Below are 17,543 nucleotides of genomic sequence, written 5' to 3'. Positions count from 1 at the left end.
TTTAGAGACCACAATTTCTCTTCCCACGTGGTTAAAGATGCCCTCCAACGCATCTCAGCCACATCCCACACATCTGCCCTCAGACCCCACCCCTCCAACCGTAACAAGGACAGAACACCCCTGGTGCTCACCTTCCATCCTACCAACCTTCGCATAAACCAAATCATCTGCCGACATTTCCACCACCTCCAAAAAGACCCCACCACCAAGGATATATTTCCCTCCCCACCCCTTTCTGCCTTCCGCAAAGACCATTCCCTCCGTGACTACCTGGTCAGGTCCACCCCCCCCTACAACCCACCCTCCCATCCTGGCACTTTTCCCTGCCAATGCAGGAATTGCAAAACCTGCGCCCACACTCCTCCTTCACCTCCATCCAAGGCCCTAAAGGAACCTTCCACATCAAAGTTTTACCTGCACATCCACCAATATCATTTATTGTATCCGTTGCTCCCGATGTGGTCTCCTCTACATTGGGGAGACTGGACGCCTCCTAGCGGAGCGCTTTAAGGAACATCTCTGGGACACCCGCACCAATCAACCACACCGCCCCGTGGCCCAACATTTCAACTCCCCCTCCCACTCTGCCGAGGACATGGAGGTCCTGGGCCTCCTTCACCACGCTCCCTCACCACCAGGCGCCTGGAGGAAGAACGCCTCATCTTCCACCTCAGAACACTTCAATGTGGACTGCAACAGTTTCCCCATTTCCCCTTCCCCCACCTCACCCTAGTTCCAAACTTCCAGCTCAGCACTGTCCCCATGACTTGGTTTTGCTGCTCCTCGGATGCTGCCTGAACTGCTGTGCTCTTCCAGTACCACTAATCCAATATCTTGTTTTCCACCTATCCACTCCACCCTCCTCCCTGACCTATCACTTTCATCCCCTCCCCCACTCACCTACTGTACTCTATGCTACTTTCTCCCCACTCCCACCCTCCTCTAGCTTATCTCTACACGCTTCAGGGTCTCTGCCTTTATTCTTAATGAAGGGCTTTTGCCCGAAACGTCAATGTTACTGCTCCTCGGATGCTGCGTGAACAGCTGTGCTCTTCCAGCACCACTAATCTGGAATCTGGTTTCCAGCACCTGCAGTCATTGTTTTTACCTTCAGGAAAGATGTACTGGCCCTGGAGCGGGTCCACAGGAGGTTCACGAGAATGATCCCAGGAACGAAAGGCTTAATATATGAGGAATGTTCAAGGACATTGAATGTTCAAGAATGTTCAGGGCGGCACGGTGGCACAGTGGTTAGCACTGCTGCCTCACAGCGCCAGGGACCTGGGTTCAATTCCCGCCTCAGGCGACTGACTGTGTGGAGTTTGCACATTCTCCCCGTGTCTGCGTGGGTTTTCTCCGGGTGCTCCGGTTTCCTCCCACAGTCACAAAGATGTGCGGGTCAGGTGAATTGGCCGTGCTAAATTGCCCGTAGTGTTAGGTAAGGGTTATATGTAGGGGTATGGGTGGGTTGCGCTTCGGCGGGTCGGTGTGGACTTGTTGGGCCGAAGGGCCTGTTTCCACACTGTAAGTAATCTAAAAAAAGACTCTGTGGGCTATACTCGATAAGAGTTTAGAAGGATGGGGGGGGGGAACGTGATTGAAGTTTTCAGAATACTGAACGACCCAGACAAAGATGATGTCGGGAAGATGTTTCCATTGACAGGAGAGATGAGGAGCCAAGGGCACAGCCTCAGATTAAAGGAAAGACCTTTTAGAACGGTGATAAGGAGAAACTTCTTTAGCCAGTGAGTGGTGAATCTGTGGAATTCTTTGCCACAGAAGGCTGTTGTTTTAAATATACTCAATGACCTGGCCTCAGAGATGGATAAGCTCTTGATTGCCAAGAGGATCAAAGGTTATGAGGAGAAAGCAAGAATATGGGGTTGAAAAGCCTATCAGCCATGATTCAATGGTGGAGCCAATGATGGGCCAAATGGCCCAATTTCTGCTGTTAAGTCTTATGGTCTTGTGATCTTACGTACAGAAATCTCACTGAAGTGCTCTCTTTTAGAAGCTTAAAATGTATGCCATCAGGTCCTGCAGCTTTATCAGTTTTAGTCTCTTGAGTTTGTGCTGCTATTCCCTTGATTTCCTCACCTTTCTGGATCTCTAGCTTACCATTATTTCAGGTAAATAACTTGTGTCTCTACTATGTGTAGAGACAAAATGCTTGGACAATGTCTACCATTTCCTCATTCCACATAATTTATTTTTTCCCTGCTCCTAAGGGACAAGTGTTTACTTTATCTACTCACTTCTATTTTACAATTTGTTTTTATATCTCTAGCTAATTTAGACTCAGGTTTTTTTCCCTTTGTAATCAATGGTTTAGTGGTCCTTGGCTGGTTTCTAAAATGCTAGAACTCTTCAGGCTTGCAACTATTCTTTGCAAATTTATCTCTCTCATTTTTAACCAAATCTAGCCTTAACCTCCCTATTAAGCCAAGGATGGGTCTTTCTCACACAGTTCTTGATTTTCAATTGAATGCACCTTCGTGAATGCTTTGACTTGCTCTTCAAATATTTGTTTACTGAGAACCATATCATTTTGCCTATATGTCTAAATCAACCTTAGCCAACTCCTTACTTCTACCTGTACAATCAGTTTTGTTTACATTTAAGATTTTTACATTGGACTGGAGCATGTTACTTTCAAACTTTATATGAAATTCTGTTGTATTACAATCTCTATTGTCCAGCAAATCTTACAATGAGACCAATTAACCCAGAGTTATTTCACAATACTGGATTTAAAATATCTTTATCCCCAAGTTGCTTCCAAAATACAGTATATTTTATGTAAGTTAGCTTGCTGAGCTTAAAAGCTTGTTTTCAGGCATTTTGTCACCATACAAGGTATCAGTGAGTTTCACTGATGATGTTACCTAGTATGGTGACAAAATGTCTGAAAATAAACCTTCAAGCTCAGTGAGCTAACTTACATATTTATCATCAACCAGAGCTACAAATCTTCTCAAAAACTGCTAATACAGTATATTGTTCCAGACAACTGTCAGAAAAGCACTAACCTTATATTGCAGACCACCTTTGGTAATTTCATTGGCCCATTTATAGAAGTCTCCGATAACTGTTACAAGCTCCAATAATTTATTCTTTAATATTCTGTCTTTTCAACTGCCTCCACTAGTGTGTTCTGACTGTTGCTATTCCTGATCACCAACCATAAGGATTCTACTTCATGATCTTCTGAACCAAGAGCCTTTCTCACTCAGATTCTTACGTCATTCTTAACGATGAAGGCTACCCTTCCTCCTCCATCTTTTTCTATTCTGTCTGACTTTTCAAAAGTTTTATATTCATATGGCATGGAGACAGGCCCTTTGGCCCCAACCAGTCCATGCCAACCAAAATGTCATAATGTGGAGGTGCCGGTATTGGACTGGGGTGGACAAAGTTAAAAATCATACAACACCAGGTTATAGTCCAACAGGTTTATTTGGAAGCACTGGCTTTCAGAGCACCGCTCCTTCTTCAGGTGTTTGTGGAATAGGATCATAAGACACAGAATTTATAGCAAAAGATTACACTGTCATGCAAGTAAAATCATATATCATTTTACTTGTATGACACTAATCTTTGGCTATAAATTCTGTGTCCTATGATCCTGCCCCATGAGCTACCTGATGAAGGTGTAGCGCTCCGGAAATTAGTACTTCCAAATAAATCTGTTGGACTATAACCTGGTTTTAACTCTGAAATGTCCACCCACACTAACCCCAATTTCCCTGCACTTGGCACCGTGAAAGGATCTTGTAGTTGAGGAGACAAAGGCACTGTCTATTTGGGTACATTCCTTTGTACTAAAGGCTAGCATATCCCTTACTTTCCTAACTACTTGTTTTATCGGCAGTGAATGTAAATAGCACTGATCCTGGTCATACTGCACTGATTAATATGTTACCCCAAACTACTTTGGCCAACAAGAAATAGATTGCATTTTAAAAACCCTTGAATAAAAAGAGGCCATAAAAGTGCTTCATTGAAGTGCGAGGAAAAATGGACACAGTTCGAGGAGGAAAAATCTGACTGACATAAAATTCTGACAGGACTTAACAGAGTTGATACTGAAAAGACAGTCTCAAACCAAGTACATTATTCTCAGAATACGGGATTGACCACTGAGATTATATTTCACTGAGAGGGTGGTGAATCATTGAGTCATACAGCACAGAGGCAGGCCCTCTGGCCCAAACTAGTCCATGCCAACCAAAGTGTCCAGCCACACTAATTCCATTTCCCTGCATTTGGCCCATATCCTTCTAAACTTGTTCTATCCATGTATTTGTTCAAATGCCTTTTAAATTTTGTTACTGTATCCGCCGCAACCACTTCCACTGGCAGCTCATTCCAAATGCATCTGTGTAAAAATAATTGCCCCTCAGGTTCCCTTTTATTCTTTCCCCTCTAACCTTAAACTGATGCCCTCTGGTCCTTGATTCTTCAACCCAAGAAAAAGGACTGAGCACATTCACCCTATTCATGCCTCTCAGGATCTTATATACTTCGATAAGATCTCCCCTTAGTCTCCTACCCTCTAAAGAAGCTAGTCCGAGCTTGTCCAACTTCTCTCTATAACTCAGACCACCGAGTCCTGGCAACATCCTTGTGCAAGGTTTGTGAAGGTTTGTAGCTCAGGTTGAGTTTAGGGTATAGCTTTGCTTGCTGAGCTGTAGGTTTGATATCCAGGCGTTTCATTACCTGGCTAGGTAACATCATCAGTGGTGACCTCCAAGTGAAATGACAAACACATAGCCATCTATCAACCCCTCAGAAAACAAACAGGAAATGACCATCACCACAAACCCCAGGAACCCCATCCAGGAGAAAGATATAAATAGAAAGCAGGAGACAACAGCTTCACTTCACTTGGAGGTTGCCACTGGTGTTACCTAGCCAGGTAATGAAACGTCTGGATATCAAACCTACAGCTCAGTGAGCAAACCTACACCTTAAACATCCTTGTAAATTTCTTCTGCACTCTTTCCAGTTTAATAACATCCTTCCTGTAACAAAGTGACCAAAACTGAACACAACACTCCAAGTGCGGCCTCACCAATGCCCTCTCCAACTGCAACATAACTTCCCAACTTCTATACTCAATGCCCCGACTAATGAAGACCAATGTGCCAAAAGCCTTCTTCACTGCCCTGTCTAGCTGTGACTCTACTTTCAGAGAACCATGCACCTGAGCTCCAAAGTCCCTCTGTTCCACTACACTCCTTAAGGCCCTACCATTCACCATGAAACTCCTACCTTGATTTGACTTTCCAAAATGCAAGACCTCAACTTATCTAAACTGAATTCTGGATTAGTGGTGCTGGAAGAACACAGCAGTTCAGGCAGCATCCAGGGAGCAGCGAAATCTACGTTTCGGGCAAAAGCCCTTCATCAGGAATAAAGGCAGAGAGCCTGAAGCGTGGAGAGATAAGCTAGAGGAGGGTGGGGGTGGGGAGAAAGTAGCATACAGTACAATAGGTGAGTGGGGTAGGGAATGAAGGTGATAGGTCAGGGAGGACAGGGTGGAGTGGATAGGTGGAAAGGGAGATACGCAGGTAGGACAAGTCCAGACAAGACATGGGGACAGTGCTGAGCTGGAAGTTTGGAACTAGGGTGAGGTGGGGAAAGGGAAATGAGGAAACTTGAAGTCCACATTGATGCCCAAGACGGAAGATGAGGCGTTCTTCCTACAGGCGTCTGGTGGTGAGGGAGCGGCGGTGAAGGAGACCCAGGACCTCCATGTCCTCGGCAGAGTGGGAGGGGGAGTTGAAATGTTGGGCCACAAAGCGGTGTGGTTGATTGGTGCGGGTGTCCCGGAGATGTTCCCTAAAGCGCTCTGCTAGGAGGCGCACAGTCTCCCCAGTGTGGAGGAGACCGCATCAGGAGCAACGGATACAATAAATTAGTGGATGTGCAGGTAAAACTTTGATGGATGTGGAAGGCTCCTTTAGGGCCTTGGATAGAGGTGTGGGCGCAGGTTTTACAGTTCCTGCGGTGGCAGGGGAAGGTGCCAGGATGGGAGGGTGGGTTGTAGGGGGGCATGGACCTGACCAGGTAGTCACGAAGGGAACGGTCTTTGTGGAAGACAGAAAAGGGTGGGGAGGGAAATATATCCCTGGTGGTGGGGTCCTTTTAGAGGTGGCGGAAATGTCAGCGGATGATTTGGTTTATGCGAAGGTTGGTAGGGTGGAGGGTGAGCACCAGGGGTGTTCTGTCCTTGTTATGGTTGGAAGGGTGGAGTCTGAGGGCGGAGGTGCGGGATATGGACGAGATGCATTGGAGGGCATCTTTAACCACATGGGAATGGAAATTGCTGTCTCTAAAGGAGGAGGCCATCTGGTGCGTTCCGTGGTGGAACTGGTCCTCCTGGGAGCAGATACGGCGGAGACGGAGGAATTGGGAATACAGGATGGCATTTTTGCAAGAGGTAGGGTGGGAAGAGGTGTAATCCAGGTTCCTGTGGGAGTCGGTAGGTTTGTAAAAAATGTCAGTGTCAAGTCGGTCGTCATTAATGGAAATGGAGAGGTCCAGGAAGGGGAGGGAGGTGTCAGAGATGGTCCAGGTAAATTTAAGGTCAGGGTGGATGGTCCAGGTAAATTTAAGGTCAGGGTGGAATCTGTTGATGAACTTGATGAATTGCTCAACCTCCTCGCGCGAGCACGAGGTGGTGTCAATGCAGTCATCAATGTAGCGGAGGAAGAGGTGGGGAGTGGTGCCGGTGTAATTACGGAAGATCAACTGTTCTACGTAGCCAACAAAGAGACAGGCATAGCTGGGGCCCATACGTGCGCCCATGGCTACCCCTTTGGTCTGAAGGAAGTGGGAGGATTCAAAGGAGAAATTGTTAAGGGCGAGGACCAGTTCAGCCAAACGAATGAGAGTGTCGGTGGAAGGGTACTGTTGGGGACGTCTGGGGAGGAAAAAAACGGAGGGCTTGGAGGCCCTGGTCATGGCGGATGGAGGTGTAGTGGGATTGGATATCCATGGTGAAGATGAGGCATTGGCGACCGGGGAAACGGAAGTCTTGGAGGAGGTGGAGGGTGTGGGTGGTGTCTCGAATGTAAAAGGGAAGTTCCTGGACTAGGGGGGATAGGACAGTGTCAAGGTAGGTGGAAATGAGTTCAGTGGGGCAGGAGCATGCTGAGACAATGGGTTGGCCAGGGTGGTCAGGCCTGTGGATCTTGGGAAGGAGGTAGAACCGGGCAATGCGGGGTTCCCGGACAATGAGGTTGGAAGCTGTGGGTGGGAGATCTCCTGAGATGATGAGGTTCTGTATGGTTTGGGAGATGATAGTTTGGTGATGGGGGGTTGGGTCATGGTCGAGGGGGCAGTAGGAAGAGGTATCGAGTTGGCATTTGGCTTCAGCGGTGTAGAGGTCATTGCGCCAGACTACCACTGCGCCCCCTTTATCCACTGGCTTGATGGTGAGGTTGGGATTGGAGCAGAGGGATTGGAGGGCTGTGCGTTGTGAGGGTGAGAGGTTGGAGTGGGGGAGGGGGGTAGACAGGTTGAGGCGGTTAATGTCCCAGCGGCAGTTGGAAATGAAGAGGTTGAGGGCAGGTAATAGGCCAGCGCGGGGTGTCCAGGTGGATGCAGTGTGTTGGAGGTGGGCGAAGGGGTTCTCGGAAGGTGGGCGGGAATCCTGATTGTGAAAGTAAGCTCGGAGGCGAATGCGACGGAAGAATTGTTCGACGTCACAGTGTGTATTAAATTCATTGGTGCGTGGACGGAGGGGGATGAATGTGAGTCCTTTGTTGAGGACTGATCGTTCGTCCTCAGTGACGGGGAGGTCTGGAGGAATGGTGAAAACTCGGCAGGGCTGGGAGCTGGGATCTGGTGTGGGTGTGGAGCTGGGAGTGGGGACGGAACCTGTAACTGGTGTGGGTGTGGTGGGGGGGGATTGGGGGTGGGTTAGTGTTCCCCTACTGGGGGGTGGGGATAGTGACAATGGGGTCTGTGGGGGGGCGGGTCAGCAGAATGCAGGTGAGTGGCGCTGGTGGGGGCAGAAGTGGTGGTAACCACGGCAGTAGGGGTGGCGGAAGTCACTGAGCATGTGGCATTAGCAATGATGTGAGGGGCGGAAGTGATGTCACGTGTGATGCATGAGGAATTGTATGGGGCAGTTGTTGTGGGAGTGGCCATGATGGGGGTGGAAGAGACATCATCAATCAGCGTGAGGGTGGCAGCTGCATCAGCCGCATGGCTAATGGTGTCTGAGTAGTTTCCGAGGCCAGGGGAATCTTCTGGGATGTTTGAGGAGCGCTGGTTATGGAGGTGGGTAGATAAAAGTTTGTTGTACTTAGTTTTTGATGCTTGAGATGGAATTGAAATACTGTTTATTGAGAGTATGAATTCTCCTGAGGATGTAGTACAGAGTGGGTCTTTTGCAATTCTGAGAGAGTGTGGCCCTCAGCTGAGGCAGGGATGACTGTAGAGAGGTTAGGTGCCGGTGCATTGCTGTGAGCGTGGAGCGGAGGATCTTGAAGGAGAACTGTTGCTGGTGTTTTTGAATCTGTAGTCTGTACTATTTGTCCTGTTTGGTTCCGAACTCTGCTGGTTTAAAGGTGGTGCGGAGTCCGTGTGGGATGAGTTGGTTACGGAGGCAGGCACTGAGGAAGCAAGTGTGGCTGTGGTAGCGAGTTTGTTTCACGACATGGTTGAAGAGCTTCAGGGCAGAGGAAATGACCTGGGAATTGCAGTGGGAGATGGACTCCCTGAGATTCTTGTAGAGAGAGGAGGAAACCTTCTTCAAGGCAGGCATCCTTGCAAGAGGATTCGCAATAGGGTTAACTGAACTCCATTTGCCATTTCTCAGAACACTTGCCCAGCTGATTAAAGGTCCTGCTACAATTTCTTATAACCTTCCTCACTGGCCACAATACCGCCTATCTTCAGTCATCTGCAAACTTACTAATCATGCCTTTTACATTCTCATCAAAATCACTGATATGGACAACAAACAGTAATGGGCCCAGCACCGACCAAGAGACACTCCTCTAGTCACGGGCTTCCAGTTCGACAAGCATCCTTACACTATTACCCTCTACTTCCTATCATCAAGCCAAATGTTTATCTAATTTGCCAGCTCTCCCTAGATTCCGTGCAATCCAACCTTCCAGAGCAGCCTACAATGTGGAACCTTATCAAAGGCCTTACTGAAATCCATGTAGCCTACACCTACCACTCTGCCCTCATCAAACTTCCTGGTCACTTCATCAAAGAACTCTAACAAATTTATCAGGCATGATCTCCCATGTACAAAGCCATGGGAGATGTCTATTCCTAATCAAACCTTGCCTTTCCAAATGCATATATATTTTACCTCTCAGAATCTTCTCAGGTAACTTACACTCCACAGCTGTTAGGTTTATTGGTCTATAGTTCCCAGTTGTTTCTTAGCAGTCTTTCTTAAACAAGGGCACAACATTCGCTACCATCAAGTCTTCCAGGACCTCACCCATGGCTAACGACGATACAAAACTATCAGACAGGGTCTCCGCAATTTCTTCTCTAGCCTCTTGCAGTGTTCTTGGGTATATCTGGTCAGGACCAGGATATTTATCCACCTTCATATATTCAACATCTCCTCTACTGTGCTATAGGTTGTTATCAAGATATCATTACTAACTTACCGAAGTTCCCAAATCTTCACATCTTTCTCTACAGTAAACACAGTGGAGAAATATTGAGGATCTCACCCATCCCTTGCGGTTCTACACGTACATGTTCAATTTGGCCCTTGAGAGGTCGTATTCTCTCTCTAGTTATTCTCTTTCCTTTATTATACTTAAGAAACCTCTTTGGATTCACCTTAATCTTCTCAGCTAAGGCTACCTTGTTGCCCCTTTTTGCCCTGCTGATTTTTTTCTTCAGTAAACTCGTCTATCTCCAATATACTTCCAAGGATTCCCTTGATCCCACCTGCTTGTACCTGAGCCATGCCTCCTCCCTTTTTCTGGTTACAGCTTCAGTATCTCTTGTCATCCAGGGTTCCCTATTCCTGCCAACCTTGCCCTTCACCTTCACAGGAACATATAGACCTTGAACTCTAGTTCTCACTTTTAAATGCCCCCCACTTGCGAGAGGTCCCTTTGCCTGCAAACAAAACTCCAGTCAATCCCTGCAAGCTCCAGTCTAATTAAATCAAAATTTGCCTTGCCTTCAATTTAGAACCTGAACTTGTAGCTCTTTTTTGTCCCATTCCATAACTATCTTAAAATTAAATGAACTATGGTCACTGGTCTTCTCCATTGTCACCTCAGTCACCTGCCCTGCCCTATTTCCCAAGTGTAAGTCAAGTTTTGCCCCTTCCAGAGTACGATCCTCTATATACTGCTTGAGCTGAAAATGTGTTGCTGGAAAAGCGCAGTAGGTCAGGCAGCCGGTCATCCAAGGAGCAGGAGATGCTGCCTGACCTGCTGCGCTTTTCCAGCAACACATTTTCAGCTCGGATCTCCAGCATCTGCAGTCCTATGTACTGCTTGAGTAAGCTTTCCTGAATGCACTTATCAAATGCCACCCCAACTAAACCATCAATAATACGACAGTCTCAGCTTATGTTAAAAAAAAAGTTAAAATGCTTCCTGGAATATTTATTGTCAAATTTGGTCACTTTATAATTGTATCGCCATCACAGCAATTAGATCTAAATTATTTAATGCCACTTGCAGCATTTATCTTATTGCAGATGCTTCACACGTTCAGACCAAGTGCTTATTTTTAATTATTATTTGCCACATAAGCATATTCGTCGACACATTATTACAATTAGACTCTCTGTCGCTTCGTGTCCTACATGTTTGTCTTTACCCAGATCATGACTGTTCTATTGCCTCAACTGTTCTCTTTAAACTTACAAGTCTCCCTTCACTCAAAAGCCTAGTCATACGATTTTCAGGACACTGGGCTCCAAACGTTCTAAGAAAACAGCTCTCTCTTTCCTGAGCACTGGAAATCCAAACTCTGCCTTCTGCTATCATTATTAGAGCTATGCGTTTCATTTTCTAATCGCCGTGACCATATGGCAATTGCTTTGTGGCTCAATTAATAATCCAGAGATTACAACCTTTGAGGCTTTGCATTTTACTTTGGACCTTATTCGCTCCTCCTTCCTCCACTCTCCTCCGACCCCCACTCTCACTTTTATTGTAAATTTATTATTGCATGGGATGCATTTCTAAGTGGACCATGAGAACCGGATCTAACCTTCCCACCTTAGTCCACTCCTAACAGAAATCCTTGAACTGGAGAAACTCAGCAGGCCTGGCAGCATCTGTGGACAGAAAACAAAATGAGTGCTTCGAGTCCAGTGACACCTTTTCAGAACAGATTTTCCAGCATTTTCTGCTTCAGTTTCAAATTTCTGACATCCGCAGTTCTTGGTTTTATTTTAGTCCTTAATCACAACTCTTGGCAGGTAACAGTCTTCAGAGGTCACCTCCGTAGAAGAATATCTCTCCCCATGACAGTACTATCCATTTATTATCACATCCCCTTTTGTTCCTTAAGACTCTATTCTGTTGCCTCAACTGTTCTCTTTAAACTTACAAGTCTCCTTTCACTCAAAAGCCGATCTATAAGATTTGCAGGACACTGGGCTCCAGTCTGGTTTACACTGACAACGTTCTAAGAAAACAGCTCTCCTTCCTGAGCACTTAAGAAAGGAATGAGAGAGAAAACAGGAAATTATAGACCAGTTAGTCTGACCTCAGTGGTGGGAAAGATGCTGGAGTCTATTATAAAGGATGAAATTACGACACATCTGGATAGCAGTAACAGGATACGTCAGAGTCAGCATGGATTCATGAAGAGGAAATCATGCTTGACTAATCTTCTGGAATTTTTTGAGGATGTAACTCTGAAGATGGACAAGGGAGATCCAGTGGATGTAGTGTACCTGGACTTTCAGAAAGCCTTTGATACAGTCCCACATTGGAGGTTAGTAAGCAAAATTAGGGCACATGGTATTGGGGGCAAAGTACTGACTTGGATTGAAAATTGGTTGGCTGACAGGAAACAAAGAGTAGTGATAAACGGCTCCTTTTTGGAATGGCAGGCGGTGACCAGAGGGATACCGCAGGGATCATTGCTGGGACCACAGCTTTTTACAATATATATTAATGATATAGAAGATGGTATTAATAGTAACATTAGCAAATTTGCTGATGATACAAAGTTGGGTGGCAGGGTGAAATGTGAGGAGGATGTTGGAAGATTACAGGGTGACAGGGACAGCTTAGGTGAGTGGACAGATGCATGGCAGATGCAGTTTAATGTGGATAAATGTATGGTTATCCACTTTGGTGGCAAAAACAGGAAGGCAGATTACTACCTAAATGGAGTCAAGTTAGGTAAAGGGGCAGTACAAAGAGATCTGGGTGTTCTTGTACACCAGTCAATGAAGGCAAGCATGCAGGTACAACAGGTAGTGAAGAAAGCTAATAGCTTGCTGGCCTTCATAACAAGAGGGATTGAGTACAGAAGCAAAGAGGTTCTTCTGCAGCTGTACATGGCCCTGGTGAGACCTGGAATATTGTGTGCAGTTCTGAAGAAAGACATTCTGGCTATTGAGGGAGTGCAGCTTAGGTTCACGAGGTCAATTCCTGGAATGGCGGGACTATCTTATGTTGAAAGATTGGAGCAACTGGGCTGGTATACCCTTGAGTTTAGAAGACTGAGAGGGGATCTGATTGAGACGTATAACATTATTAAAGGATTGGACACTCTGGAGGCAGGAAACATGTTTCCACTGATGGGTGAGTCCCGAACCAGAGGACACAGCTTAAAAATAAGGGGCAGGCCATTTAGGACAGAGATGAGAAGAAACTTCTTCATCTAGAGAGTGGTGGCTGTGTGGAATGCTCTGCCTCAGAAGTCAGTAGAGGCCCAGTCTCTGGATTTGTTTAAGAAAGAGTTGGATAGAGCTCTCAAGGATAGTGGAATCAAGGGTTATGGAGTTAAGGCAGGAACAGGATACTGATTGAGGATGATCAGCCATGATCATAATGAATGGTGATGCAGGCTCGAAGGGCAGAATGGCGTACTCCTGCACTAATTGTCTATTGTCTATTGTCCCTCAACTTCAATGGCTTTCTGCGCCATGATACAATGGTGGTTTGCTCATCCACCCAGCAGTCTGTTTTCTCAACCATACAGGTAGCAAGTACCCACTACTGGTTGGTCAAATGTGGAGGCTCCTTGCGCATCTCATGCTGAATTTACCCAACCTACAGTAACAGCCTCCTGCACTAAATTCCTAACTTAGCACTCAGTTCACAAAGGATTCCTCCCAGATCATTGCACATCCTCACTAAAAAAAAATCATTTATGGCATTTTTCAAATCTCAAATTGCTGTACAATCAGTTAAGTTTTTTTTTAAATCAAATGCAATTACTGTCATAATGTAAAAGATGAGACAACCAATTTACACACCGTAAACTCCCACAAACAACAAACCAACAATGGCCAGGTAATTGATTTTTTGTGATGTTGATTCAGGGAGAAATATTGACCAGGATATTGGGAATAACTCTTAATTGTCTCCAAGACACCTTTCTCATCCACATGGGCAGGCAGACTGGGGACTAAATTTGAGTCTCATCCACAATCCAGCAATCCCTCTGTACTACACTGGGGTGGCTGCCTGTTGGCCAACCTAAACAACTGGTACATTTACGTTATCCTTCAGCATTTTTTCTATTCTTTTCAAAGCAATACAACTATGAAGTAAACTTCCATATCAACACATATCATATGTTGGCCTACACAGTGTTAAAATATTCTTCTCATAGATGACACGAGTGTAGCACGCCATGTTGACTGTGGTGCACCTCCTTACCTGGATGAGATTGTTGGCGAACCTGACAAAACAAGGATTCAAACACTGTTCTTCCAGGATACTGTTATCGCCAGACAAGGAATAATCAATCCCAGTCAACAGCTGAGTCACTGTCGAAACCCACTCTTCCTTAGAGGATGTGGATGATACGTTATTCATCTGTTGAATGGCTTCATTTAGTGCAACTTCAGAACACTCCAAACACTGCCTGTAATCTTTTAGTTTGAGCAGGGAGTCCTGACAAAAAGTGAGAGAGAGAGTTTAATCAAACTAATCAAACTTGACTCAATTATTTGTGGACAAGAAAAGGGATTTTTTTTTCCATCCTAATCTGATCACCCAGTTAGGATGAATGCAAATAGTAAATACACATTAAAGAAGGAGAACTCAAATAAAAGTTGTAAGTGAACTGCTTGAATGAACAACATCAATGTAGCTCTACAGTGCAGTGTTAATTCCACATATCAATTTGTTTCTATTATTATTGTTGTATAGCATCAGCTCTGAAAATTACATCCAGAATACTGGAGAAGTACTGCCACCATGGAACTCAGTGAAAACTATGCTGATCCACATAAACACAGTTTACAGGCCAGGAACAGGCCCTTTGGCCCTCCAAGCCTGAGCCGATCCAAATCCACTGTCTAAACCTATCACCCAATTTCTCAGCATCTGTATCCCTCTGCTCCGCATTCTCCTTTTTTCTAATGAAAACAATCCTAACCTACTCAATTGCTCTTCATAGCTAGCACCTTCCATACCAGGCAACATCCTCATAAACCTTCTCTGCACCCTCTCCAAAGTATCCACATCCTTTTGGTAATGTAGCAACCAGAACTGTGCACAGTACTCTAAATGCAGCCGAACCAAAATTCATACAATTTTAACACGACCTGCCAGCTCTTATACTCAATACTCCATCTGATGAAGGCAAGCATACTAAATGCCTTCTTGACCATTCTATCCACCTGTGCAGCCACCTTCAGGGAACAATGGACCTGAACTCCCAGATCTCTCTGTTCATCAACTTTTCCTAAGGCTCTCCCGTTCACAGTATAGTTCGCTCTAGAATTAGACTTCCCAAAATGCATCACCTCACACTTTCCTGGATTGAACTCCATCTGCCACCTCTCTGCCCAACTCTCCCGTCTATCTATATTCTCCTGTGTTCTTTGACAGTCCCCTATGCTTTCTGCTACTCCACCAATCTTCATGTCATCTGCAAACTTACTGATCAGATCAACAGTGCCCTCTTCCAGATCATTTATGTATATCACAAACAATTGTGGCCCCAGCACTGAGCCACAGTGGAACACCACTGATCACCTTTCTCCAATTCGAAAAACTCCCTTCAACTACTACTTTCTGTCTCCTATTGCTCAACCAATTCTTTATCCGCCTAGCTAAAACACCCTGCACACCATGTGACTTCACATAAACCATGTTGCCCATCACTGATAAGCCCATTCTTTTCTAAATATAAACAGATCCTATCCTTCAGTACTTTCGCCAGCAACTTTCCAAAAACAGACGCTAGGCTCACTGGTCTGTAGTTACCTGGAATATCCCTGCTATCCTTCTTGTACAGGGGGAACAACATGAGCAACCTTCCAGTCCTCCCACACCTCACCTGTGTTTATGGATGCTACAAAGATATCTGCTAGGGCCCCAGCTATTTCCTCTCTTGCCTCCTTCAGCAATCTAGGCTAGACTGCATCCAGTCCTGGGGATTAATATCCTTTAGCCTACCCAATACATCTTCCTGCCCTATGTCAACATGATCCAGAGTAAACAAACTTCTATCTCTAATCTCAATCTTCATCATGTCCCTCTCCTCAGTGATCACTGATGCAAAGTAATCATTGAGAATCTCACCCATTTTCTCAGGTTCGACACACAACCTTCCTTCCTTATCCTTTGCTGGACCAACCCTTTCTCTGGTTACCCTCTTGCTTCTTATATAAGAATAAACGGCCTTGGGATTCTCCTTAATTCTGCTCGCTAAAGTTATTGCATGACCCCTTTTAGCCGCTTGATTCCTCATTTAAGATTGGTCCTACTCTCCTGATATTCCTCCAAGACCCATTCTGTTCTGAGCTGCCTGGACCTTACGTACACTTCCCTTTTCCTCTTCTCTAGTCACACAATTTCTCCTGTCATCCACAGTTCACAAGTCTAGTCTTTCCTATCCCTTATTTTGAAAGGGACATGCCTATCCTGCACTATCTTTGAATGCCTCTCATATCAAATGTGCATTTTCCTTCAAATAGAGGTGCCAATCCACATCTCCCAGCTCCTGCCTAATCTTGATATAATTGGCTTGGCCCAGTTTAGCACTCTTCCCTTAGGACCACTCTCATCTTTGTCTACGAGTATTCTAAAGCTTACAGAATTGTGATCACTATTCCCAAAGAAATCCCCCACTGCAACTTCTATCACCTGGCCTGATGCATTCCCCAACACCAGCTCCAATATGACCCCTTCCCTTGTTAGACTATTGACATACTGCTCTAGAAAACTTGCCTGGACCTTCCTTGCAAATTCTGCCCCATCCAGACCTCTGATATTAAGTGTATCCCAGGCAATGTTGGGAAAATTAAAATCTCCCATTACCACCACCCTATTGTCTCTACATCTTTCTATTATCTGTTTACCCATTTGTTCTTCGACCTCACGCTCACTGTTGGGAGGCCTGTAATACAGCTCCAACAATGTAACTTCACCCTTATTTCTCAGATCCGTCCATAACACCTCACTGCTCAAGCCCTCCATGGTGTCCTTCTTTAGCACAGCCATGGTATCATCCCTGACCAGCAATGCAACTCCTCCCCCTCCCCCTCCCCCCCCCCCCGCCCCCCCCCCCCACCCCCACCCACCCATTTTACTTCCGTCCCTGTCCTGTCTGAAGCATCTATATCCTGGAACATTTAGTTGCCAATCATGTCCTTCCTTCAACCAAGTCTCTATGATCATAATAATGACATATTCCCTGGCGCCAATCCAAGTCCTAAGATCATCTTCGAGGAGAAAGTGAGGTCTGCAGATGCTGGAGATCAGAGCTGAAAATGTGTTGCTGGAAAAGCGCAGCAGGTCAGGCAGCATCCAAGGAACAGGAAATTCGACATTTCGGGCATAAGCCCTTCTTCAGGAATGAGGAAAGGTGTTTAACTCCCCCTCCCACTCCACCTAGGACATGCAGGTCCTTGGACTCCTCCATCGCCAGACCATAACAACATGACGGCTGGAGGACGAGCGCCTCATCTTCCGCCTAGGAACCCTCCAACCACAAAGGATGAACTCAGATTTCTCCAGTTTCCTTATTTCCCCTCCCCCCACCTTGTCTCAGTCAAATCCCTCGAACTCAGCACCGCCTTCCTAACCTGCAATCTTCTTCCTGACCTCTCCGCCCCCACCCCACTCCGGCCTATCACCCTCACCTTGACCTCCTTCCACCTATCGCATCTCCATCACCCCTCCCCCAAGTCCCTCCTCCTTACCTTTTATCTTAGCCTGCTGGACACACTTTCCTCATTCCTGAAGAAGGGCTTATGCCCGAAACTTCGAATTTCCTGTTCCTTGGATGCTGCCTGACCTGCTGCGCTTTTCCAGCAACACATTTTTTTTGTAGATATTTTTATTGAAATTTAACATTTTTGCAAATTTACAAAAATAAACAAAACTCTCAAA

At 45.7% G+C, this 17,543-nt stretch overlaps 1 protein-coding gene across 3 annotated transcripts in view; it reads right to left on the bottom strand.

Moving 5' to 3' along the window:
- cabin1 (calcineurin binding protein 1) overlaps positions 1–17,543 on the bottom strand; it is a 519,061-nt gene that overhangs the window by 437,741 nt on the left and 63,777 nt on the right. For all 3 annotated transcript variants that reach the window (XM_060843824.1, XM_060843825.1, XM_060843826.1), the window contains one exon: positions 13,857–14,093. In XM_060843824.1, coding sequence (XP_060699807.1) covers positions 13,857–14,093 — 237 coding nt within the window. The remainder of the gene's footprint in view (positions 1–13,856; positions 14,094–17,543) is intronic.

The sequence above is a fragment of the Hemiscyllium ocellatum genome, chromosome 24, assembly GCF_020745735.1.
Source record: "Hemiscyllium ocellatum isolate sHemOce1 chromosome 24, sHemOce1.pat.X.cur, whole genome shotgun sequence".
Taxonomy (NCBI): domain Eukaryota; kingdom Metazoa; phylum Chordata; class Chondrichthyes; order Orectolobiformes; family Hemiscylliidae; genus Hemiscyllium; species Hemiscyllium ocellatum.
This window is presented reverse-complemented; position numbering and strand designations above follow the sequence as displayed.